The sequence below is a fragment of the Augochlora pura genome, chromosome 6 (assembly GCF_028453695.1).
Source record: "Augochlora pura isolate Apur16 chromosome 6, APUR_v2.2.1, whole genome shotgun sequence".
In the NCBI taxonomy this organism is placed as follows: domain Eukaryota; kingdom Metazoa; phylum Arthropoda; class Insecta; order Hymenoptera; family Halictidae; genus Augochlora; species Augochlora pura.
Genome location: NC_135777.1, coordinates 13,834,367 through 13,861,181, shown reverse-complemented (window position 1 = coordinate 13,861,181; position 26,815 = coordinate 13,834,367). Strand labels below are relative to the sequence as shown.

Below are 26,815 nucleotides of genomic sequence, written 5' to 3'. Positions count from 1 at the left end.
AATCCGGAGCCGCTGTAAAACGATCGCGGATGCAAATAGAGGAACGGCCGGGTGGATACACGGCCGAACGTCGACGTATCCTGTCGCAATAGCCGCGACGTGTTTATTTGTTGTAACCGCAAAGAAACTTACTCCATTACGGAGATGGCCGGCTGCCAGCGGATTTACAAGTCGGAACGTGACACAACGCAAACACCAGCTACCCCAACTCGGCGCAACGAACCTTCGACTTTCGGCTAACCGTGTACGAATCCGTAAACCGTATTCTGCGGTGGATAAAGCGTCACGGATTTATTCGTGGTCCGCGGCCGACGAGATACCGGAGAGAAACGCGGCGATCGAGCCTCGCTCATCGCCGGGAATCCAAACTTTGGAGGACGTGGGTTCCTGACCTTTGTCGGGCTGCTCTAAATCGAAGATTGGTTTTATGGAGATTGTAATGCGAGTGTTTTTACGGCGTGAATAAATGGCTTCTATTCATGGCCCCGTTCATTCTCGGGTGACTCACGCCCCGACCATCGGTGCTCGGTCTTTCTGATTTACTGGCGCACGCGATAACATCGACCAGTAACACCGAAAAATTATAAGCTGTTTAACCGTGGAGATTCAGCGATTCGTATAAAAACCGAGAGACGAAGGTTATTGTGCAAATTAAAACAACAAGATTACAAGTGGACAATGCTGACGACACCAGACTGTTATCTGCTATCAGAAATTCTTTCGACGATATGCAATGCTGAATTAATCAGCCTCTAAAGAACAATGCTGGATACAAATTTTCCAAGCCGATACTGTCGCACAGTTGTTTGCACCATTTTCAATCATTCTGAATGTTTTTATTCTTCTATATATTCCTATTTCGATCATAAATTCGTAAATACTGCGGTTTATTACGTACGCAGCAGGAAAACGAAAAGCTGACCAGAACGTTTTCTTCGAATGATCTAACTCGCAAAAGAACGTTTAAGAATTCTTTGAGAAAATGTATTCTGTAACATTAGAATTGCTAAGCGACTGAAGTATGCCTATGCACTCTCCATTTCCTCGTAAGATTCCGAAATGAACTCATACATGCTAACATCGATAATTCCTCGCAAGACCTTTGTGCCGAGTCTGGCGCGAAACTAGTCGTTTCGCAGGTGTGCCAATTGAAGAGCTCGGTGGTCACCGTTTCCGACAACTGGACTGTCAAAAAACTTGTCTGTCCAAATTGAACTGTAAAAACTAAACTGTCAAAATTGAACTGTCAAAATTGAACTGTCAAAATTAAACTGTCAGAATTGGTCTGTCGAAACAGCTTTGTCTTTTCGGGAGATATATCTAGTGCCAAGAGATCGACTTACCGGTCTGCGTAGCAGTAAGGATGCCTGTCGAAGGTGCGAGGAGGTTTGTATCCCGTGGTTTCCCACTCCGCGAACATGGTGGATCGGAGTCGGCGCTTAGGGGATCCCGCACGTGCTCGCCACGTGGAAACGCGACACAGTTTGCGAACGATCCCAGTCGGACTGGGTCGAGCGGCGCGCACATCGGAAGAAACTCCACAAATGAAGCAAACCGCCCGGCGAACACCGAGGTCGTGACTCCACGGTAAACCGCGGATGCGCTCCTTTCCTGCGACTGACCGCGATACGATCGTAGGAAGGGGTCGTGCGTGCGCGCGCGCGCGAAAATAAATGAAACGCCGCGGAAGAGGAAAAAAAAACTGGGCGGAGCAAGATTTTGACGAACGATAGCTGTTTGCGAGTCGATCCCGACCGGCCGAATGACTTTATCGCTCGGTTATTTGTCCCGATATCGCGGGCAACCACTCTCTCTCGATCATGCTCTAAATTTAGCCGAGCGATCGATAGAAAGAAAGAGACGATCGATGCGCGGGGACTACGCACACGCGCGTCCTGGAGGGACAGCTGGAATGTGTGCGGTGCACGCAGTGGCAATCGGAATATCGGCCGACAGATGAAGCTGCGTCTCTGTGCGTCCCGCGCTTCGTCAATGCCAGCTGATCGCAGGCGCTGACGCGGGATCTACGGGCTGGTTCATCGTTTATCGCCGCGAGGAGCATAATAAGCCCGTTCATCGGGCCTGCCAGCAGGAGGAACGACGCTTTTGTGAAAACCGAGGGTTCACTGTATCCCGATCACGAATTCCAAAGCCAACACGCTCGCGGAAGACGAAGTGACGAAGCCTGAAATTCGAAGTCTGTCCGGAAAGTATCTTCGTGTACATATCTTTGCACCTTTCTCCTATTGCAACAAAATCGTAATCACCATTTACGATGATAATAAGTATTTTTCATTCATAATAATTGACAAGATGTAATATAATAAATCATATAATAAATAATAAGTATAACTAAATTATAATAACTGAGAGATACTTTTTGAACACATTTTGTGCAAAATATTCTCGACAGAACGATTGAGAATTCTAGTGTTCAGGCCCACGGTGTTCTTTCTGAAAGTCGCGAGCGATATTTAGGATTGCAAATCAGGATCGGGGTGTCGACGTGCGTTTCGCAAACGATTCCCGGGAACCGAGTGTCGCTCTCAAAGGCGACGCTCGCGTAATTCAATTAACGACGTCGCAGAAATGTCGATAAAAGGTAGGCGTGTTTCATTATCCGAGACGTCGCCGGCCAGCGATGCCACATTCGGAGAAATGTCGCACGCGGGACACGAGCAAGACAATCGGTAAAACCCCGCGAAAGTGTCGCAATCGGCACGCAGAAAAAATCGTCGCCGGCGAAGGAACCGCCCACGGTGTTCCGTGCATTAGCCGCCGGTCTTTAAATTTCTTTAACGAGAGTAATTTATCAGAGCCGGCGTTGCTGTTGCTTCATGCTCGACCCGTTGCGCGACCGGGTAGTTAATGAAAACCGTGACGTCTCGGGATTCATAGAGGCGTTTCGATTCAGCGAGCAGAGAACGGGTTCTGGAAGAATCTGGACAATTCTGACTTTCATTCCAGAGGAGTGACGTCGCGGTTCCTGGATCGATTCTCGATCTCCGGCAACGCTTGGATGGCGGAAGATCTCCGGGTCGAACAAGGATCTTGACATTCTCCCCGTCCTTTCGAGATGCTATGCAACGTCTTGGAAACTTTGGAATATTTAATTTAAATTCATTCCTTTCCAGCGAATCCGGTATACAGTTTACATAGATTCGTTTTGTAATGGTAGCAATAATGTCGATCTTATCGCTATTGTTGTTAATGAATGTATAATATATGTAAAACGGGCCAATAGAGCAAAATCTCGACCGCAAGGTTCTAAAGAGCAGTACCGACCTGTCACAACAAAGTGGAGCACTAAAGTATACAAGCGCACTAAAGTTGGGATCGTTTGTTATACCGTTTCACAACTTTATACATAAAACTTAGGTCTGCAATGATTCCTCCGGACTCAAGAGAACGTATATGCATTGAGGACATCGGTGGACCACAGTCATGGTCCAATCGCGAAAACAGTTGACCGACTTTGAAGACAAAATATACTTTACCGGCAATGTCTGTTGAAATCGTCACTAATTTGGATTTCTCTCCACTATTGCATATCAAAGTTTACTCTCGCGAGAGTTCTAGTTGGAAAGCATGATCAATTCGATGTATGTAGACCAGAAAAGAAGGAGGATATTTCGGTGGATTAAATTAGGATGGACCGTTTCGAGCGATAGCTGATCAGAGAAATATGGACAATACCAGACAAAGAGGCTGGCAACTGAAAAATAGGTGCATCGGGTTGATAGATCGAGTTGCGGCAGGAAACCGGCGCAAGCCGAGGAGGCCGTGCTTTTACCGAGAATTCGAATCCCTCGCGTGCTTTCCACACCCACGCATCGCATTCCCATACGACGACAGAGCGACGACGCGACGCGATTACGCGTACAAGTCGGCTCGGAACGCGAGCGATCGAGGGTCTCGATACGGGCTCGGTCGCGCGAGTAAACGCTCTTTTACTCGGCGACGATAGCATCGCGTTTATTGTAGAACGCTGTCGCGGCTAATACGAGCGACGCTTCCGACCGAGCCGAGTACAATTCCACGTTCTCCGTCGCTTCCTGCTGATAACGACCCAAGTCTTAATCATCGCTTGCTCGCTTTCAGAAAAGTCTTCGATGTTTTCCATTCCCGCGACAAATCGCCGAGCGACGCACTCGATCGTCCAGCCTGCTCGAACGGCGTCGCCGAACGTCCGCGAAATTTACTGGTTTGTTTGAAGCGGCCGGGAAATGGTCAGGAGTGTTTACCATCGCGGGAATTACTGCCGGTTTATGGTGGATAAATTTCTGGGCACTTTACAATCGGTTAAGTCAAATAAATAGCCGGTCGGAGAGCGAAACAGCGAGGCGGCTGTATCTCGGCGCGGGCCGGAGGCTCGACGCATTAAATATAGAGCTTTGACACACATAGAATGTCGCGTAATAACTTCACGCGGGTAGGCGCTCGCGTTCGCGCGGCTCGTAAATAAATATTCGCGGGGCTGCAGCGCGCGGAAAATGCATTTTTTGAATCAACAACGGTGCCCGTGCCAACTTCTCGTCCCGCCGCGAGAATTTACCGCTTTCGTTTGATCCGGGATCCCACAGGGTGGCGATCCACGCTAGCACAGTTGAATCATGACTAATCTAGTAACGTCAGCGGGAACGTTAGGTCATTAGACCAGGACGCTAGAATTGCTACTTGTAGATAGAGAACCGCGAAGCCACGCCTATTCGCAACAACATTGTTGGTCTTTTGGCGCTACCTCTTTACAATGAAAAGAGAAAGGTTCGGAATAGACTGGTTTAGAGAGCATTCAGAGATTGAGTGGGTTCTGAAAATCACTGTTTCAGATATCAGTTCTCATTGAAACGGTTATAAAGATATAAGGTATACTCTTGATATTTTCTAAGTTTAACTGTCATTCTTCAGTTCCAAGTTTCGATTATTATACATTACGTAAAATAGATAATATATTTTTCCATAGGTATTTAAAGTTATGGATTCCATAATTACTTCGAAAATACGTATGGAATTACTTTCAACCTACAGCTTCGACCAATGGGTCTTTGTTGTTACGAAACAAAATTGAAATCCATAAACGAAACACAAAACCGACTGTATTGATATTTAATAAATAAATGAGTAAATGAATAAATAAATCGTTGTAAAGAATCGGGGGAGAGATCAGCCTAGCTTAAGAGCATTAACGGGTTGGAGCGAGAAGCACTCCGCATAGACCGTCGACTGATTCGCGAGCTCGCGCCGAATTGGACATCGCGACTGACAGAGTAGCTCGGGCGCAGTAAACAGATCATTACGCAGAAAATTGTAACAATATATCCGTCAACGTGTCGCGCGATCTAGAAAATTTAGATACACCAGAAGCTGGACGGGCACTGCCTCGAGTGACAAATCGGTTGGTTAGTTGTCGTCCAGCGCGCACGAACGTCACGGGACGTTTTAATTCGCGAACGAGAGAGACGAGATGGGCGGCACCGCGGTGACAATGCGAGGACAATAATAACGGGACCTCCGGTGACTTTAACGCGCGAATTGATTTATACGTCTTGCACGTCGGCCGCAGAGCGAGCGTCGGAGAAGGAGGATGATCGAGCACGAGGAGGCGCCGCCGGAGACCCACGAAGCTCTATAACTGGGCCATTTTTAAATGGTCAGCACGACACCTTACACAGCAGCTCCCGCCCTCTCTCTCGCTCTTTCTCCCTTCTACGGAGTACGCTCGCTAAGCGCGCGTAATTCGAGCGTTTCAGGGTAAGGGTAGCCGGTGACATTTCTGGTAAATATCGCGGTCTCCATATCGCCGGGTTCGCGGGACACCGAATCACTTAGCGGAGCGGCCATAAGCCGTTCGGCAAACAAACCGCGACACGGGAGACCTTTTTCAAGGATCCGCGGAAATGTCTCGTGTATCGCCAGCCGAGCCTTTTAAAACCAACGGTCGACATTTCCGTGAGAAATTGCTCGCCAGTAACTCTTCACCGATGTATCTCTCCCACGGGAATTTCTATTGTTTGATATCGCATTCTGATAAGGCCTTGTCTTATCGGCTTTGTAACGCCTACGGCAATTTCGAGGGTTCGTAAAAAAGGAGACCATCTCGCCGTGAATGTTATCTGTTGACCATCGAAAATCCTCCACGTTAATTTCATCCATTTTCACTGCTCCTGCGACAATCGATTCCATTGTTCGCAAATAAGTCCAGTTTAAGAGAACATAATCGCAAGTTCGATTCTTTACTTCTCCGGTACATTGATATTTTATCGTTGTGTCAATTTGGCATCGATTAAGTCAGGAAGATGACGGATAAATCGAGCTGAAACGAGGCGCACTCTCGTGACAGTTTTGTAACGGAGCTCTCGCGACAAGGATGATCCCATAAAAACGGTTTATCGCATATCCGGAAAAGTCAGGCGCATCCTGCCCGTGGCTGCAACGTTTGCAACTTCTGGCGATGATGTCAGAGTCGAGTAAAAAGAGCGCAAAAGAGCGGTTTTGGCCTGGAGGCTTTCCCGTGGATCCCGCGGGCGGACTCGAGGCGACAAAAGGCATTGGTTTTCAGCGGGACAGGCTGACAGCCCGTGACTAAGAAAGTCAAAGTATAAAGGTGATCTCACTGCTCGGCGCGTGGGTGACCGACATCGCGGACCCACACGCGTGTTATTCGCACTCGCACCTGCGCCTCGCCGCGTAATGATCGGCCGGCGATTATCGGTTTATTTGACGAGCTTGCTGGAATGATAATGGCACCTATATTACGCGATTGTATCGGCAACGTGACTCTAGATTCTAGATCGCTGCGAGCCAAGAGGGAATTCTACCGAATCCCGCGCGAGGTAGCCAATAATCCAACGCGCATATAAATTCACGGCTCGTACATGTGCAACCACCATCTTTCATCATTGCGTCGCGGGTTATCGAGGGGCAATCGTTGTCAAATAGATCGGCTCTTGCACCTTAACGGGAAATAACGTGGAACGCTACCGAATAGTAGAAACTTCGATCTGATCGATTCTGCTTAAATTTTTGTCTACGAGTAATTAATTGCAACTTCTAACAGTGACATTAAAAATAGAATAGAAACTAAATATATGTAAACTAATAGAATAAAAACATATTTTTAAACATTGTTCTTTGTAAATTCATTCATACAAATACTGTTATGTAACGATCAGCTATAAAAAAATAATATTCATTCGAATACAGGTGTTTCTGAGCAAGATTATACTGTGCCATATTGTATACTTACTCGTTTCTAGTTTACTCGTATTATTTTTTATTAGCATCAAATAAATATTTCAAATATTATTACGTTATCTGGAAATATCGATCCATCAAACGGAAGTATAAATATTCAACAATAACATTTTTCAGTGGGAATTAAATCGATGACAATCTTATATCCCTTGAAGTCGTCATAGAGAAGTTATGGAACGCGACGACTATGATTTAGCTGGACATTATAGAACGATTGCCGTTCCATTGGATGGAAAAGCGACGCATTAAAGAGCGAATCGCGTATCTGTAATTCCCACGAGGGAATTTTGGCTTTCGTCGACAAAAGCCGGCGAGACGGGCGTGGGATGATCTCGATTCGCGTAGGATCGTCTGATCAAAGAGAGAAAAAAAAGGGACGCGGGAACTTCAAAGACGCTGCTCGGCGAACGCGTAAAGCAAACATTTATCCGCCGCTGGGAATCAACGAAATAACTGTCGATAACATTTTCACGAAACCGGATCGCGGCGCCTGTCACCGCCCCCGCGATTCGACAGAGGACAGACGGGCGAGTGACTTCTCTGTAAATCATGACCGCGATCGTTTCCAGCGAACCCGCGTGGCCGCTGGGAGTGTCAACGGGATCCCGCGAAGGATCCACGGTGGCCGTGGAGGTACTTAGCCGTGAGGTTCGGCGAAAAGGCCAGGGCCAGCGCCGGAAATAGTCTTTTATCGCGCGGCAGGAAGAAGCGGGGGCCTCCGGTGGCGGCTGTAAATCACCGTTTAGTGCGTTTAAAAACGAGAGCGATAGGTGGCCCGATTTAAAATAGACTCCTCGGGCAGGCGAGATAGGCTGAAATCGTGCGAAACGAAGGGAACGAGAAGCGACTCCCGTCATGCGATATTCCCGGGTACCGATCGAAAAGTCGACACCTCTCTAGCGGGAACATCGCAATTAGCGCGCGGCGGCCACGTGTCGCGCGAACGTGTTCGAAACAACTCCGTTGGGCAACCAGGAAAAGTTATCGCCGAATGTTAATCGTCCACGTTTTCCGCTCGAAATAGCTGGACAACGTCACAAAGACCGGTTCCAAATACACTACATAAAAATAGCGGAATCGACTTAGAAATTGACGCATTGCTTACCGGGAATTATTTAGTAGCCATCCGAAAATCTACGATTCGTTGTCGTAGAGCTTTTAGTCCTCTATAATCCGAAGTTAGTTTATTCGATAATATAACAGTTGAATCGATGGCGAACGAGGCTCAGCAGAACAAGACACTTTCGGCGCAACGTTCGAGATATTCTCGCGAATCAACAGGTGACTCTCTCGGCCTCGCACTGGAATAACCTTCTTCGAGATTATTATTTATGCTCTGATCTTCTTTCGAACACGATCATCGGTGATTCTATTAATAGGCGGGTTAAGCGTCCGAAACGGAGCAGAGCCCAGCGTTTCCGCGTCCTATGTGGCAGAAAGACGAATGTTAACGGCGCGCGACCGAGTTAACGCGCACAATAAAGCGTTAGTCGCGCCGCGATCCGCGACCATAACGGACGACGGGAGATACCGTCTGGTTTTCGCATAAACGTTCGCCGGGGCGCGCGATCTCGCCGCGAGATCGTATCTCCGTGAATCACGGACAGTGACGAGCATCGCGCTTGTATCTCGCTGTTTACAACAGCCTTAAGGATCTGCGCCGCGCCGGAACGAGAAGAGAGGCTGTGCGACACGCAGCCCGATTAGCGCGACGTCTCGTAAATCGAGGCCGTTACGGTTAATTGCATCGCGACTCTATGGAGATGGTATTGGGCCGCGGCACGAAAATCATCTGCAAAGTAGTGTTTTACCTTTTCTATGGTCCCCCGGCAGGGATAAAGCGAGACGGAGCAACAGGTGCCCGCACGCTCGAATCGATCGGAGTCGCTCTGTGGTCCCGCTCCGAAATTCTTACTCTTATCTGTTGCACCTTGCTTCCACTCCGATTCCGTGTCACCTACACACTCTCGCGGTTGCCGCGACAAACAGGTAGAACAACTTTGGCCGTGCCGGCTCGCTCTCGAATCAGCTTCGACCGCGGTTGTCGCGAAACGTGCGGATGTTTCCCGAATGTAGAGTATCCGGAATGACTTTATTCGGAACCGGCGCACTCCGCGTTATTTCTTCTCGTTTTGACAGACAAATTTTCTGCGTCGAAGCGAGCCGTGCAACAGGTACACGCACTGATCCCCAGTTTCTCGCTGTAAGCGTCCCACGCACTCACTCGCAGCCGGACAGCTTGCGTAACAGCGGTCTAACGACGACGACGACGACGAAGGCTGCCACGAAGAGGAACCACTCGCGGGTACGTCAGGCGAACGCACTCTCGTCGGCTGATTGTCGACAGGTGCCAAGGGAACGAGCGGGGACGACAACGGTCGCGGTCAAAACGCGAAAACGAACTCGTGCGCCGGTGCTGTTCGAAACCGACCCTGCACTGGCACATATCGCCGAAGCACGTGCACGCGAGGCGTGTGCGAGCCGCGAGGAGGAGACAAGCGATGCAGCCGAGGTAGCTAGCTCGCGAGAGAATGACTCACGGCTTCTCTCTTCTCTCTGGTGCGCGCGAGGACTACACGCCGATTCGCTTCTCGTCTCGTCTCGTCTCTTCTCTGCTCTTCTCTGCTCTTCTCTTCTCTTCGCTAGGGAGCCTGCGTGACTCTGGTTTCGAGCTACTGCTAACCCGAGCTACCGGTTCCTGTTCTCTGGGCCCGACCCTTTCGCGACCCTCGACCCTCAACAACGAGCTCTTGCTGCGCGACTCTTTGCACCGGCATCGCGACGCTAATCATTGACAACCTGTGCCGTTGCCGACAGTGATCGATTGTTACGTTTTGTCCGGCGATAGATCGAGGCGAGATTAGTTCAAGCGCGGACACTGGTTGGCGGTGGAGTAGTGGTTCGATTGCGTTAAGAACTGGAGCAAAGAAGCCATGCCTACTTCAGACGGTCTCCCTAGAGAGGGATAGACCAGTATTGCTGTATCTTGTTTTGTAAACTACGAGACACTCGTGCGCAATAAAAAAGCTTCCGATTATCTTGGAAAACGCTGCCTTGACTATTTCTGCATCGGGAGCGAAGAAGCCACGTTTACTTAACGCGTTAAGCGACTTGCGAAACAAGCAACGATAAAATTGCATATCGGTTTGTTCCGTCATTAAATGTTTTGCTAAGTAACGGCGTCGTTTTACTTGGCGAAATGTGAAGAAATAGGTCAAACGAAACGGCATACAATATATTTCATTTAGTGACGATTAAGCTTTTAATAAATTTTATTCAGCAATGCGCATGGGTTGTGCCAACCCATGATCATCATCTGAAGGGTTAAGACAGAGAAGAAGAGACGTGAATATTTATAGAAAATGAGGTCAAAATAAGAAAACACAAAACCGCGTCTACATAGAGCATTGGTCACTTCGACACGCCAGAATTGATATAATAATCCTTGTATATATACATATACACATCTTAATATTTTAACTGTCTTAACCCTACTCCTTTGTATTGACTCCTAGTCTAAGTCCACTAATTCATTTGAACATTCACTTCTATGTCTTATGTAACAAAGAGGTTTCCCGTTTGAAATCGCAAAATCTCCGCATAAATAAATAAAAAAACTGAATTCCATTAGTTTTATTGACATCACAATGCTCCAGGAAGGAGTGGTTTCAAGAAGCTGTCAAAGCAAAGAGGGCGTTCCCCGAAAACTAAAGACCAATTTCTAGATTGGCCGAAGGAAGAAGTTGGAAAACTTCAGAAGATATGACGAGGGTAGGTTAATAGCGGCTTAGCACAATTTCTAGGCGACGGTGGAAGAAAAACGGCGCAGCGCGAAGCTCCGCAGCGAGACGATTGTCGCGAAAGGTTACACCGTTTCCCGACGAACTTGTATCGAATTAGGACTGCGCGATTCTGGGCTAATGGTACACGCGTAATCCAATCGCGACTTGGAAAGCCGTTCGCGACCGTGGCACGCACGCTCGCTGCCCCGTTAAAGAGGTCTCGCGACGGCCGCCATCGCTAATAGGCGCGTGCCTCGGTGCACATTTCGCGACAACCTGTTACATAGAAGTTCTCGTTTACACGATCGTTCGATCGCCAAAGGGGAGAAGAATCGTCTGGACGCGGAACCAAGGAAGCCTATCGAGAAAGAGGAAAGCCTTGATCTTCGGAGTCTCGAATTCGCGGTTGCGAATCGAGGCGATCCATCTACCGTTCGAAGGTTCTGTTACGCCCACGCGCGGACGCGAGTCCAGCTCGTGTCGAGGTTAAACGTCAGGCCTGAACCGTGCTAAACCTAGATTGCACTGGATCGAGGGTGTTCAAGGCCTACAACTAGGCTGAGCGTCGCGTAGCCTAGACCTAGGCTAGCTGGAACAAAGGACGCTGGCGACGTTCTTTCGAGAATCGCGAAGCCGCGAGCCACGCGGACCGCGTGGAAAGTCTCGTAAAGCTCGTAAAGCCTCGTATAAGCTCGTAAAGTCTGCCAGCCGGTGCAATCGAACGAGTTCGTTTAGCGGCGCCGTGTTGCAGCAGCGAATTAAGATCCATACCGAACGGAGACCCGGCCTCGCTGATTAGCGAGCCTTTCGGCTTCGCTTCCGCCGGTGTTTGGCAACTGATAAATCTATAAATACGAGCACGTGCTCGAGGCGAGGGAGAGAGACGGAGAGAATGGAGACGGCTGTCTTCGGTAAACAGCTGCCCAAGCTAGATTACACGCCACTTCTCTGCCAGTAAATCAGCCGTGGCACACATATTCCGCCGTCGACCGGCGCGAATCGATAGAAATTTATTACGAGCCACGACGCCTATGCGAGAGAGCATAACCGGCCGACGACAATCGAAACTTCGCTCGGATACCAGCGCACCCGGTCGCTTTCATTGCGCAAATTATCGACGCGGCTCATAGGCGTACCCGTGCTGCACCTCGCAGACCGAGGCGCGGCCATCGTGCAACCTCTACGGGAAATGAATTTACAGGCGGCCACTGTCTCGCAGACCCGCTGGAGGGCGATTCTAATCCAATCTGTTAAGAATTCTGTGGCTGCATGGAGGAATGCCGCAAGTAACGTGTTTTCACTTTCAAGATTCACCGTTGCTTCGTGTTAGTAGCGTTTCAAGTAGCATGATTTTTTTAAGACCATACAATTTGTTTTCGAGATATTCCTTTCTGATAAATATGCAAATCCGATGTGTTGCGTTTTTCTTTAAAGCCGCAAAATTATCGTCGAGGAAAATTCCTCGCGGTCGAACGAGTCGGCGGAACTTCCTGCGACCAGGTTGCGCGTGAAAGTTTCGTGTACATCGCGGTGTACCTTTATCTATAATTTTATTGTTAACACTTTGACCGCCGTGCCAAGAATCTTAAAATCTCCATAAAATTAAAGTAATCCATTTGACACATTCAGACTGAAAATTTAAGTTCAAGCAGTTACTTTTCGTACATGTTTCGTTCAGTCTATACGCATTAAAAATATGTAAGAAATTAGCCTAAACATTAATATTCAACTTGAAGCAAATAATTTCGTCGCCATGTATGGCAGTGAAGATGTTAATTTTGTTCTAAAGCAGGTTAGTTCAATAACGAATCGCATTGACGACGAATACTTCGACGAGAAAATCTACTACATACGTAATGACTGCATCCTATTTTTCTGTGAAATGAACGAAGGCAGGCAATAAATATAAATTTTTCTTGTCCTTTAGGAATTCCAATTCCCTAAGCTGTGAAAGGAATCGTACAGCGAGAAGTAATTTATGAATATTCTTCCGCCCACAGCAATTGAAGAGATATATTACTTCGTGCTCATGAATATCGGCGTTTTACTAAGTAAACATACACCTACAATGAACAATTTAGCTCGTACCATTGGTAGAAAATCATCAACTAACAAAATGTCGGCTGATTTTAACAGAGATTTTGAGAATTTGTCCGCAGTCAAGGTATCTTTCTCTGGTCATAGCTATCGAAAGCATGGTGCCACAAGCTTGATGACCCTAAATCAAGTTAGATCTCCGACGCCCGGTGACCGACGCGTAGACTAAATTCTCTGAAGCTTATTTCTGGAGCTGGTGGTCTCCTCGCGGAAGCCTGAATGGAATATCGGGCGGAATGTAGGCCGGATCGGGCGCGCTGGAAGCGAAATCGCGCGTCCTCCGGTACGCAGACCCATTTCGCGACGTTGACCTCGTGAATGGGACACGACGAGCAACGCCGCGAAGAAATGCCGATCGAGTGTAGCAGATTAATTATCTAAATTTACCGCGGAACGAGACGAGGCGAAGCGGACGACCGGCTATAGCATCCACGCTCGCGCATGTCGACGATTTATTTTTGAAGCGAGCCGAGCCTCGGAATCATTGTAACAGTGTCCCTAGCGGTGTCCCTGTTTTTACAAACGAAATGTAACGTTTCGTTCGAGTTCTCTTTCGAATGCTTTTGCTAGTTAGTAACTTTTGCTGTCAATGCGGCTATTTAACGCTAAATCTAACGATTATGAAATTGACTCACAAGCGGTGTTTTATTTGAAAAGACAATATCGAATTTACTTAGACGTAGTGCCAATATATATATTTATTATAGTGTAAGACTGAATTCAAAAATTCATTCCATCATTTCACGTAAACTGGTTCTTAGAATATCAACAGTTTTAGAAGAAAACATATGAAACCGGTCATTTAGACCGGTATGGTAGGTTTAGCGTTAAAGAAGAGAAAAGCGACAGGAGTTTGTAGCCAGCATCGAATAAAGTTAAGTTGTTCTTATCAGAACATCGAAGTTGCTGTCTGCTTTACGATTATTCAAGCTTCGCAGCTCTTTTTTATAGTTGCTGACAAACCCTATCTCCTCTTCCTAAATTGACCATTTTTGTTTACGAGTTAAAGGACAATCGAGGGAGAATTTACTGCATGTAGTTGGCAAGTCCACGATTGGGTACATTCGCATTTACTCTTCTTGGTTTATAGAAAACCGAAAGTCAGTGTTTTATATAATGACTGTAACGAAGTCTGAGAAAATGGAGAAAAAAATGTTTGAAAGGTGAAAACGTCTGGGTCTGGTGATTTGTGTTACAGATTAGAGTATCAAGAGTCTGAACGATTGATTGTGGTCTGTCTACTCTTTCGATGTTTTAGATGGATAACATGTCATAGTTGCTTGCAAATAAACCGTGCATAATGTTAACGTAAGTTCTGTGGAAACTGAACGATGCATAGCGAAAGTAAAAAATCGAAGCTGCAAAACGAGTTTACGTTTACGATATGACTCGTTCTTAACCTATTTGCATCTGCAAGCGGAATAATCCGCGCGTGATGACTATCAACCATTTGCTAATTAGTTAACTATTTTTAATATTAGTTACTAGATTATTAAACCATCCCGTAAATACCATATGCTACTAAGCACGTACGACAAGAAAGTCATGGACAGGTCATGCGAACTATTCCGGAATTAGTTGAGAATTAGTAGATGGTTGGCAATCATTACGGCCGAATGCAAATCGATTGAAAAACGACAAGAACTGAAATATGGACAAGTTGCCAGAAATCGGAAATTTTCCGTACGGAGCCACTGTATGTTCCCGGGAATTCCGCAAAATTCGATGGTCTTCCCACGCGGGATAAAATTGAATTCGAAAGTCCGGATATAGACACGCGTGTCTCGTCGACGACATAACGTTTCAGAGCGAGAGAGCCTCAGGTAGCTTTCGGTCGTTTTGGTCTCGTTCGGGCTCGAATGGCTTTAGGTGGCATAACTGTTCATCCATCTGGCCGATGCTATAAATGCACCGGGCGGTGCACGTTGTCCCACCTTTCTCCTCGGGGCTTCGCGACGCGACGCTGCGCTGGAAGGAGCGAGACTGGTCCCTCCCCCGCGGTCCTTCCCCGTTTCGCCCCCCCCCCACCCTCCACCCCCCTTTGTTCCTCCGACCCGGTTCCCCACTCGAGGCCAATTAATTCGTTATTACCGCATTGCTGGCCCGTAAGTCACGGAGGGTAATTACCGGCCGGTAATTTCACCGCTGCTCAGTTACGCTTCGGATAATGGACGCGCCGTGCAGCAGCCTCTCTCGGTTAACAGTTCCAGGCACGATCCGAGGAACGATACGGTCTCGCCGATCGACCATTGATTCCTCGCCTCTCGCTTTCTTTGTCTCGCGACCTCGATCTTCGAGGCGGACTCGCGGAGCATGAAGCCTCGTCATGTTTTCACGGGTAAACGTCGGGCTCTCGGTGTCGACGCGCGCGCACGACATGATCGAAAACTAAAGAGTTTTCTTTCCGAGACGATCTTTTGTTGCGCCGCTAATCGAACGCCTGAAAACTCCGCGCGTCGTCGCGGCTAATGGACGCGGATAATTATGGAGGAAACCCGATATCTTGATTAGAAAGACACCAGCGGTACGCGGCGCGGTTAATTGAGCAGCGACGGGATTCATCGATCAATCCGCTCGATCCCGACAGGCGTCAACAAACGTGGGAACGTTGGTAGACGCCGAAATGTGTCAGCGCCGCCACCACTTTCAAGATGGAACATTTTAATCTAATGGAAGTACGCGACTACGAACTAGCACGCAGTATTACCAGAACAGACGATCTTTCGTCCGTAACCAGTTGTCTGTTGCGACCTCATTGAAAATTGTGTAAGTTATTGTAATTATACTGTGCATAATAAAGAACATCGAAGTATTTTTCTTAACCAGTTGTTCAAGAGTATATAATAGTCGTTATGAAGAAATGGCAACATTTTTTGTTACGACGAGTATATTCGTCAAAAGCAGGTAACTAGTCAGTTCGTTCTTATCGCGTTCCACAGTTTCGTCCTGGTTTCCCCGAGGTTATTTTCGAACCAAATTTGTGGACGATATACCCTCGCCACAGAAATCTTAAAAAATTCAATCGAGAATCAAGGGCCTGAAACTTTGATTTACAGTCGCGTGGCCAACAGGAAGCAAAATCGGCCCGCCGTCAGGCGATCCCAATTCGAGATCTCCGCTGGTTTGTATATTGTATTTTAACACGACAGGCCCGTTGTTAAGTGAACTTATCGGGCATCGGTCCCCGACTCGTCGAACCGGCTCGATCCGATCGACGATCCACGGCGCAGATAACTCGCGGCGTCCGGAACCCTGGCGCCTTATCATCTTTGCATAGTGGACCATCCGGCCGGAGAGCAGGGGCAGAACTTTTATCCTCTATTTTGCCGGTAACCTGCGCGTCCTGCGCGCGATAATAAAGCTTACCTCCACGTGTGCGGCGAGAATCCTGAACACGTCTCCCCGCACTGCAAACACGGCTGGCCCTCCTCGACGTCCGTGATCAGGACACCCTGCGAAACGAAGAAAACCGCGTTTTAGACTCGTCGGCCTCAACCGCCCCGCGGCAACCATGCTGCGCAATCGTTGGTAAAAATGATCGCGACCTCGCGATTGGGTCATGATAATTACGACACGGTGAAAGGTCTGGATCATCACAAATGTCAGTCGATGAAGGATCCCCGGGATCCCTTCACAGAGACACGCTTGCTGGCTTCAACAGCCTGGGGAGAGGGCTGGAGGAACTTTTAACGATTCTAATAGGTATACACCTTTCTCTTGTCGTTGCGGTTCTTCTCCGCTTCTCTTCCTGCGAGAGGCTGACTGTAGAAGGCAACAAATGGAAACAAAAACTGGATCTACTCCGACGATGATCGCGATAGATCATTACCTCGCTCCTACAGTGATAGCACTGGGGTGAACACTGCCGGGAACATTATCGAAGTACTTCCAGTTGTTTTCTTTCGAAAGGCAGGCTATAGAAGGTAGCAAATGGAAACAAAGAACTGGATGTACTTTGACGATGGTCGCAATAGATCATCACCGTCTCTCTACATTCTGCGAACTATTACCTTGAAGCGACAGGACTGAGAGATAAATAGGTATTAGAACTATTATCAAAGTGCCTCCAATTCTCTTACAGATTCTAGTTCTTGGTAATAAATGAAAGCAGACCTCTACAGATACATTGACAGAGTCCATAATTAGACTGCAGATTATAGACATTTATGACGAAATTAACCCCTTCCCGTGCCATTTAGCTCGACGAAACTCGGGCCCGAGCGGTCCGCATCAACGGGTGCTAAACAGACCAGACTGATGTTTGTAAACAGTCGCAATACGATCCGAAATGTAGATGCCCGCAAAACCTGTGATTTAGTCAGTTTTACGCGATACTGGAGTTGAGGAAGTAAACTCTAATGCTTTTACGTTTATAGATATTTATTTACGTTTATAGATGCCTAATTCGCTTTGCAACTGGCATAAACACGTCACTATCAGAAGATTCGTTATCACGGCCTTCACTAAACATTTTTGTACCATGCAGGTTGAAGGGGTTTCTTAAATTTTAATAATAAAACTGCTTCGTAACAGCAACGATAAGAATCGTGACTAACTGTTCTGAGGTTCTAAGATGAACTAACATTCAGTTACGAGCGTAACGGGCAAAAAATCAGTCCGCGAGCTCGGCTTGTTATATTTACGTTTGGCCCAAGTATCTGTTCGCGACTCTGACTCGCGATATTTATGTTTGGCCCAAGTATCTGGTCGCGAGTCTGACTCGCGATATTCATGTTTGGGCAAAAATCTTCATCGCGAGTCAGACTCGCTAAAGTACGGGAAGGGGTTAAGTATATCTAACTTATAATAGTAGAAAAATTAAAAGAGTATAAATATATCAATGAATTATATTCAGAGTGCAAAACTTTATGCAAATTTAAAAGTCTCACGAGCAATAATGTTTCTCTCTTAAGTAATTTTAATAACTTGTAATTAATATATCAGGATTTTTCGTTGATCATAATTTGTTCATTATTCTATGTTTTACCTGTACCATTTCCCTATTAATGCATAAAACTGCAGTTTAATTATATTGAGTCTACTAAGATGTTGAGAGAGACGATAATGTTTCCATTTCTTGCAATCGATGCAGGCAATTTTTATTTTGTGGTTCTAGGATAAAATTATGTTTGCTTCCACTTGTTGCCGACCAGATCCTCTCGATAATCCCGTTCCGCAACGATTTATAAAAATGAGAACTCAAGCTTCACGGTCTGGTAGCTTAAACCAGAGTCAGAGGAAAAGATAGAGAGAGAGAGAGAGAGAGAGAGAGAGGAGGGCGGTGCGAAGAAAAATTGAATCATCCTCTGGCGGCGTTCATAATTACGTGCGAAGCAGGACAAGGTCGAAGCCCGAGTCCGGTAATTAGGAAAAGTTTTTAATTGTTCGGTTGCCGAGAACGTCTCGTGACGTTCGACGATCGCGGCCGTTTTTCGACGCGTCGATGCCGCTTTCGAAAGTGCGGTGCTCCGCGATGGGAAGCAGATCGTAACGATGCCGTTGAGAGATCGATCCTTGAGCAGTTTCGAGGGTTTAGCAAAGCGTTTATCGGGAGATAAAAGGAAGCGGCTCCGATGGAAACGGCCGAAGCGCGTTGGATGCGTTCAAGAACCTTCCGGCCGGCATATATGGTCGGTCCGCCCACGTGCGGCTGCTCGACGGCAGCCGCATCGCCAAATATCGAGTAGACGAGAGGCACACGCGATGGAAAATATGTGAGCCGACGTGTCTCTAGCTGTCTATATATAGTAATCCTGAATAATGATCTCCGAGGCGAGCGCCGCTCTTGGTCCCCTCCGTCTAATTAACATATTTTTCGTCCTGACTCACGAGTGAAAGGACCGGGTACCCCCGTTTTTCTCCAGCACGGCCAGCTGGAGATCACCGGGGACACCTTCCCGCGTATCTTTCCGTGTGAATTATTCATTTGTCTCGTACGTTTCGGACGGGTCGCACCTTCGAACGATCACGGAGATTAAAACGATGCTACCAAGAGGGAACTGTACCGGCATCGGTCCACAAGCTGAACCGTTTCTCCACTTTTTTCCGGACGATATGCCCGACGGCGAGATAGACATTTAAAGGCAATTGACCGCTTGTCCTACATTAAATTCTTTTAAATCGAAGGAAACGTCTATTCTTGTTATTAATATTTATAGATATACGGACACGACGAAATCGCAACTAAAACCATAAAATGTAGAAACACGAAGAACCAAAAAGAACGTGGTATTATAGTTAGAGATGTGCCGAAATCTGATTTTGTGAGAAAATCAAATTATTTATTGAATATTGTTATGAGGAAAATTTTATAAGAGGTAGTAAGGGATTAGTGAAATCGTACCAATCGAAATGTGTCTGAAACCTAAACAGATGCTCGATCGGATTATTATTAGTTCAAAATAAATTCATATCATCACCATGGCCTAGTTAATTAATTATTCAAATTACTAGTTACCTGGCTTTCGACAGTATCGAATGGCCCATCTCTAACTGCAACGTATATACTATAGAATTATAGAGTAAGAGAGCTTCTCGCAGTTGCAAAACGTGAGACCGTTCGTGTTAAACGTCTGCCGCAATTTCTCGATCCGTTCGCATTTTAATTTCGATTGAAATCACCGGGGTTTGTTGTTCTCCTCGTTCCCTGGACGAGAATACGCGTGACGCAGCCGTACGCATGCGAGCAGAGGCAAACGATTGCGTCACTTCTCGGCGGCCAACGCGGCTAAACCGTCGAAGTCGAAATCCCGATTCTCTGGCCGTAGTTTTAACTAGAATTCCGAGGAGTCACGGTCGAAACATCGAGGATGACGGTTCCATCGGCGTTCGCGTCATCGATTGCAACGGTAGACGTCGATCATCCTGCTCCCGGACAAAGGCTGCGAACTTTTTTTCGCCGCGAAGAGAGATGTGATCCGCGGGCTGCGTGCGTGTCCTACACGCGGCGCGACCATTCCGCTTGTGGGCGGTTCGCTGACATTTCCATGACGCGTTGCCCAATAGACCGTGGAATTACGTAAGGACATTGAAAACTTGCATCGCGGGCTACCCTAGTCTAACAGCTTGAAAAAAATCGCGTCTCCTTTCTCCGTTTTCTTAAAACGTACGCTCGAGGACGCGTTTCCAAAATGGCGTTCTTAAATTCCAGGATCGATACTGCCATTGGAAAATGAATTTCTTTTGAATTTTGTTAGAATTAATTGACACAGTCATGACGCTTAGACAATCGAATTAAAGCTTGGTGTTTTGCTTCGTGTGCTTGTAGGTAATAATAGAATGATAATCAAGTGCAGATAATCTTGTGTTTGAACTTGAGAAGTCTTAAATGATTAGAAACGACACTCTTGCACAGAACATGGTCACATTCTTTGTTAATTGCGTGGCGTAAAGATTACAACTGCAGGTTTGATTATAGTAACCGTTACAACGATTATACCAAATAAGAAGATTTTCTTTCTTGTTTCCGACGAACAGAATACAGTTACTCGACCGTTTAAATGCTCTTTAGATGTGTTTGAACGATTAACTAAATTTTCATTTGTTCTGTAATAAAAATATAGAAATCTTGGAACGTGACTAAGTGCGTAGAAATCTCATACCAATATACCTAATAGTACACACTATAAAAGAAGAAAATTAATACAAAGCCTGCAATATCATAATCTAGATCAGAGTGTATCCCGAATCAAGCCGAATCGATCACAGATCATCGATCGTTCCTTGCAAAGGACATTTCCCTCGACAGAACGAATCGACTGTAATTACATCGGAGTATTAATTGCCGTTAGAGGCGGCGATCGGGGGGAGGGGAAGGGCGCAAGATTGCAAACGGCAAGAGAACGCACGCGAGAAAGTCAACGTTCGCTATCAGCTCGAAAAAGAGGTTCGACGGCCAGGTACCGACCGTGTCGATTAAAGGATTAGCGAGACCGTTGACAACCGGGCTACCGGACGGTTCACTTTCACCCCGATCGATCTAGCCGGCTCTCGATTATTATTTCGGTGCGCTATCAATCGAAACGCGTTGAACGGCACGCGGCCCGCGAGCAGAGGCAGAGAACGCGCTGCTAAAACACGCGGCACGGGAAACCAGTCGCATAGGGTTGGATTGGAATGAAAAAAATTTCACTCGTCTACTATGAATTTAATCAAAACTTTCTACATTGGCTCGCTCATATATGCGCTCGTGTGGCTGATAATCCTGCAGAGATAAACGAGTAATTACGTTCATGATTACTTTCACTTGTTTCATACATGTTCGGTCGGTTTCATCGTGGCCGGACAGGCGAGTATCGCGCGGATGCGAGCCGCGTGATGCAACTCGCGGAAACCGACGGCGTTAGGCACAGCCGCGTGCTTATGGTTGTCGAGAAAACGGAATCGCTGTACAAAACCCGGCAACCGCTCGCGATCCGATCGACAAGTCCAAGGATTGCAAATGTTTGCGTGGAACTCTTGTTTCGTAGTGGCATTCCTGGAGAGTATTTCCTCAAAGTCTCATTAATAAATTCGCATAGCTAGTACGAAATAGCTTGGATATATAGCAATTTCAAGCTATCCTTCTGCTTTTCCGGAACGGTGCTTTTCACATCGGTACCAGAAATGTCTCGAAGACTGGCAATTCGATTTGCTAAAATCTTTACAGAGATTTTCCGGGTACTATGATCTAGTATGCCACAACAGTTTGTTGAGTTTTATACGCGAAACGAAGACTGTTTTATAGTCGGCACGAATCTTCGGTTCCAAAGTCATCAACGTTTGTCGAATCGACGACGGCAAGAATCTTTGCACGAACGAGCAGACAATTTCTCAGCAAATATTTACTCTACCTCTTCGAATGACATTTCTAGTATCACTTATAGTATGATATTTTGTGGAGACACTCTTAAAAGGCCACTCTACGAAACGCGTATCCTTTTCGCACAGAAAACCAGCGAGACATATGTAACCCTATGAGAAAACCGTTCACAGAGATCCACCAACACACTCCGCGCACGTAAGCTTGTTCCATCGAGTGGCAGCGGTAGCACCAGGCAGCAAGCACCAGTAGCAGCATGTAGTCGGCGGTGAAAATCAGAGAGAAATAAAATCCTGAATCGAACAACGATAAAATCCCGCTCCCTCCATCCCTCTCCCTCTCATCTCCTCCATCGATTAATGAATATCGCTTCTCGCTTCTGTACCATAAACGACTGATCGAACGCGATTGACTCATGAAAATGCCATACCCCTTCGCGATAGTTCCAGATTCTTCGGGACGGTGTCATAACGCCTCGTCCCGACGGGAAGCCGGGCTCCCTGGGCCTCTGTCGACGACGGTCCTCGTCGTCGTCCTCCTCGGCCTCGTCCCCGCTGTCCTCTTCGTCCTCGTAACGCCTCCGCCTGCCCACGTGCAGCTCCTGCGCCGGTCGCCGCCGACGTCTCCTCTCGACGGTGCTCTCAGGACTAGATCGAATCCTGATGATCGTGGCACCGTTCCTCTCGCGGTGAGACGAGTATCTGCTGTCTAGATCCTTAGATTGATCCGCGTCTCCGACACCGTAAACGTTCGTGTGCTCTTTGCGTTGATTCTCGTCGAGTTCGTTCGGTCTCTTCTCCCGGATCTCGAGAAGAGACCCCATTTCCGGAGAAGGATCTCGCTCAATCTCCGAATGTCCTTCGGGGTTCGACCGGTACCTGCTGTTTTCTCTGAGATACGTAGCAGCGAACACCCTGTTGCTCTCGTGCCACGAGTTCGCGTCGAAGTCCTCGCGATCCTTGCAGTTCTCGCGACACTCGTCCCTCCTCGGCGGACTCAGGGGTCTTGAATGTCTCTCCGATTTCCTGTCGAAGGAGTCATGGCTCTTGCTTCTGAGGGACACTCGTCTCTTCGTCGAGGCATCGCGATCCTTCGAGGAACTCCTTCTTTCCTGATCCAGAACCTCTTCGTTCGGAATCTCGCCTTCGGTTTGATAGGAAGCTGGTTCGAACTCGACGTAACGGCCGTTCGGAGAAGTTCTTCGCCTGGGGTCGTCCAGGCTGCGGAAGCACATCTTGCCAGGCTCGTTGCTTTCATGATTGTAGACGTTCCTTTGGCCCGGAACCACTTCCTCGTCGTGATCTTTGTACGAAATTCCGGCGAACTCCACAGTCTTCTCTTTGAAAGAGTTCTTGCGACCCACGTCGCTTGAACGATGCTTGAAGCAAACCTTGCCCGCTTCCGCCTCCTGCTCCTTGTACGAGTGGATTCTCGGCCCCTCGTCCTGCTCCTTGAACGTTATCCTGCTGACACCGTGTCCTTTCGCGGTTTTTCTCTCCTCCTCGTTACTGCACGTTCTCGCCGCGATCCTCCCGTAATCCGAGCTTTGCTCCTTGAACGAGTTCTTCCGTCCGACGTCGAACCCTTGATCCTTGAACGAGCCTCTTCTCGACACGTGTTCCTGATCCTTCCGAAAGCTCTTCTCGGTGTCCTTGAACGAATTCTTTCGATGCACGTCGGTCTCCGGACTTTTTAAGGACGGTTTTCTACCAAGGCTCGATTCCCGACTCTTCTTCGGGTCTCCGGTCTTGAAGGAACTCTTCCTTGTCACCTGACGATCGTACTCTTTGAACGACTCTTTTCTACCTAGGTCGCCGGCATTGTCCTTCGAAGAAGTTCTTCTGGACGAGTCTAGGTCTCTCCTAGGCTCCAGAAGCGCTCGCTCGTATCTTTGTATCCGAACGTCAAAGTCTTCAGGGTTTCCCTCGTAAGCGTAACTCCTTCTTTTAGGGCTGTCCTTTCTGCGAGGAGGATCGCCTTCCAGCTCTCTAGACCGTCTACGACTCTTATCTAAACCGTGCACGTCACTCTTCTGTCGAAAACTCTCGTTCTCTCCAATCGACTCGTTCGATTTGTCGAGCCTCCGATCCACGGACCGATTTCTGTTCTCTTCGAGCTCGTTTCTGTCACCTTCCCGGATCCTAGATCTTCCTGTACGTCGTTCCTCCCGTTTGTCCTCCTTCGGGACCCCAAACTCTCTGTCACAATCTTCGCGATCCACTCGGTTATCGCCTCGACTAGCGCTTTTCGACCTGTACTCATCCTTTTCAGGGCTGAGGGAATCTCGATCCCTCTTCGACTTCATCTTCTCTTCTTCCCGAGACTTGAATCGCTCGATCATCGCTCTGATCCGTCGATCAGGCGATCGCCCGTCCACAGCCAGGCTCTCGATCTCCCTCAGAAGCAAGTCCCTCTCGTCGATCGCCTGAGAATCGTTTTTCCGTGGAGCTCTCGAGGACGCCTTCGCGTCAGATCCTTCCCAGGTGTCCTTTCTTCTAGATCTGTGAGATTGATCGCGATCGACGGATCCGGTCCTACCTCGATCGTCACGGTGCTCGTGCTTGGCGAAATCGTTCCTGGATCGTCCGTTCGTCAGCCGCGAGTCCTCGGATCGATCCGGTTGCTTCTTGGAGCCAAGCCTGTCGTCCTGGGCGATATCCTTGATGTCCCAGGAGCCGAAGTGCTCCCTGCTCTTTTTGTAGAGCTGGTCCGGGTCGTCGGCCAATCGGTCTCTATGGTCGCGGCCATTTTTGGTCTCCTCGTTCTGCCTGGTCATGCCGAAATGATACCGATTCGTTCCGTTCTTGTACGATTTCAGGCCTTGATCCTCGCGGAAGTGATCCCTCCTGGCGGGGTACGCCGCCACGTCGGCGCCCTCCTTGATTGCCGAGGATCCGCGAAGTCTGGACGACATTGCCGCTGGTGGTTCGCCGCGGTGTTCGTTCTCTCCGACTCTCTGTAACTGTCCGCCGTCACGCTGGAAACTGTTCAAGGCTCCGTGACGGTTCTCCGCGAGTCGATTCCGCGCGACGCGAGGCGAGGCGAGGCGATGGCGAGGCGGTGATCCCTATCACAGAAGTCCGCACGGTTCTCGATCACCACATGTCCACGGCGCGGGGATCGTCCGGATCCAGGAATCTATCGGCGAGTCCTCGCGAGCGACATCGATCGGTCGTGGAACTGGTCGCGCGTTTCGAGACGACGATGAGCAAGGAGCTTGGCTCGGCTCGGTCTCATCGATCCGACGACGATCGAGACTGGGATCGCGCGGCGCAGGATCTGTGGATTCTCGGCGAGGATTCGCGGCGTACGAGGATCTCTTTCGGTGTCTGGCTCCTTTTTCGCGAAACGAAGCCAAGCCGGCTCTCTTCGGCGGAACGAGCGGAGCAGACGACCCTGAAAGTCGTCTGTGGACTTTCACGAACGCGAGCACTTTGCCGGTCGGAGTCACCACGAGAGTGTGCACCGGAGGAGAGCGTGTTCCTCCTCTCCCTCTCCCCTCGGCGCTCGGCTCGCCCGGCTCCCTTCCTCGATTCCTTCTTCCACCAAGCCGTCCGTGCGCCCGTCCCCCGTCTTCTCCCTCCCCCTTTCTCCTCCCACCTCCTCCAGTGCCCCCTTTCGTCCTCGCGTCCACTCATCCTCTCGTCCTCTCGTCCTCTCTCCTTCGAGCACAGCCGCCTCCTTCTTCTTCTTCCTCGCTGTCCTCTGTCTCCTGCGGTCTCCGGTCGGTCCTCCTCGAGGTGAGGCGGACCACTCGATTCTCCCGTTAATCCGGCTCCTCCGCGGCCTCCTCCCGATATCAACCGCGACACCGCCACGTGAGCTCGGGCCCAGGCTCGAGTTCACCGGGATTCTGGGACTCCCGCAAACGATACCGGAAAATCCTCTCCGTCCCTTTTGGAACTATCTCAATTTAATGTCTCTTTCGAACGCCGACGTGCTATGCACGATCTTATTTTTGCCTATAAAGTTATAAACGCACTGATAACCCACCTCAGGATTCTAAATATGCTTGGCTTTATAACTCCGTGTCCGTTCCTCAGACACCGTCATCTCCTGAGTTGACTGTCCGTTCCTCTTACCGTACCCTTTATGGTCAATATAATTGCATTAACGAATTTATCAGAAATGTAAACTCTCACGGTAACAACATATTCTTTTTCTGTGATTCTGAAATCTTCCGACGCAATTTACGCTATGTAATCTCCTAACTACATCATATTTTGTTATCTAAGCTATATATAGCTCGTTTAATTAATGAATTATAATAACAATAACAATAGTTTTCTGAACAGTGTACTAAAATACTTCGATTGTAAGGACACCCGAAGGAGAGGGTAGGTATACTTTGGCGAAATCTCAGTTAGCGTTCGTCGCTCATTAGTCTGCCCCGTTGGTCATTAGCACTGGTCGTCTATTTGCTCGGCACGACTTGTTGTGTTAATTAGAACACCTGCAGTTGGTTACCGTGTCACTCTATACACTTTTCACAGTCGGTGTGTCAATCGGGACACTTGCAGTTAAACGGAGCGTTGATCGGGACGCTTCTTGTACAGTTCTTATGACCTATATATCAATCTAGATATTTTTTCAATCAGTATGTCGGTCGGGTTACTTTTTTCACTGTATCTTAAATAGCAGAAACTAGAACTAATTCCACGGTTCTTTCTACGTTAAAATCATTCCTACGTTAATCCTACGTTAAACTACCAAAAATAGTTGAAATTCCTTTGCTGAAAATTCCAGTCAAGTGAAACTTTCAGCAGCCAAAGATTTGCCAAAGTTCTGTTCTCAGTAATAGTTCCTTCTCACCTTGGGTACGGCAGTTAAATGTGGAATCCATCTCAGCAATGCTACTTTGATATGCTGGAAACAGTGCGGC

The 26,815-nt window shown here is 48.0% G+C and overlaps 1 protein-coding gene across 5 annotated transcripts in view; it reads right to left on the bottom strand.

The window, feature by feature from the left end:
- The window catches only part of Lmpt (four and a half LIM domains protein limpet), a 106,068-nt gene that overhangs the window by 50,458 nt on the left and 28,795 nt on the right, over window positions 1-26,815 (bottom strand). For 2 of the 5 annotated variants that reach the window (XM_078182701.1, XM_078182702.1), the window contains exon 3: window positions 16,500-16,585. In XM_078182701.1, the coding sequence (XP_078038827.1) occupies window positions 16,500-16,585 (86 nt within the window). Of the gene's footprint in view, window positions 1-1,343; window positions 1,484-9,065; window positions 9,677-16,499; window positions 16,586-22,363; window positions 24,863-26,815 lie in introns of those variants that run through there. The other 3 variants (XM_078182695.1, XM_078182699.1, XM_078182703.1) reach the window with 3 other exon arrangements.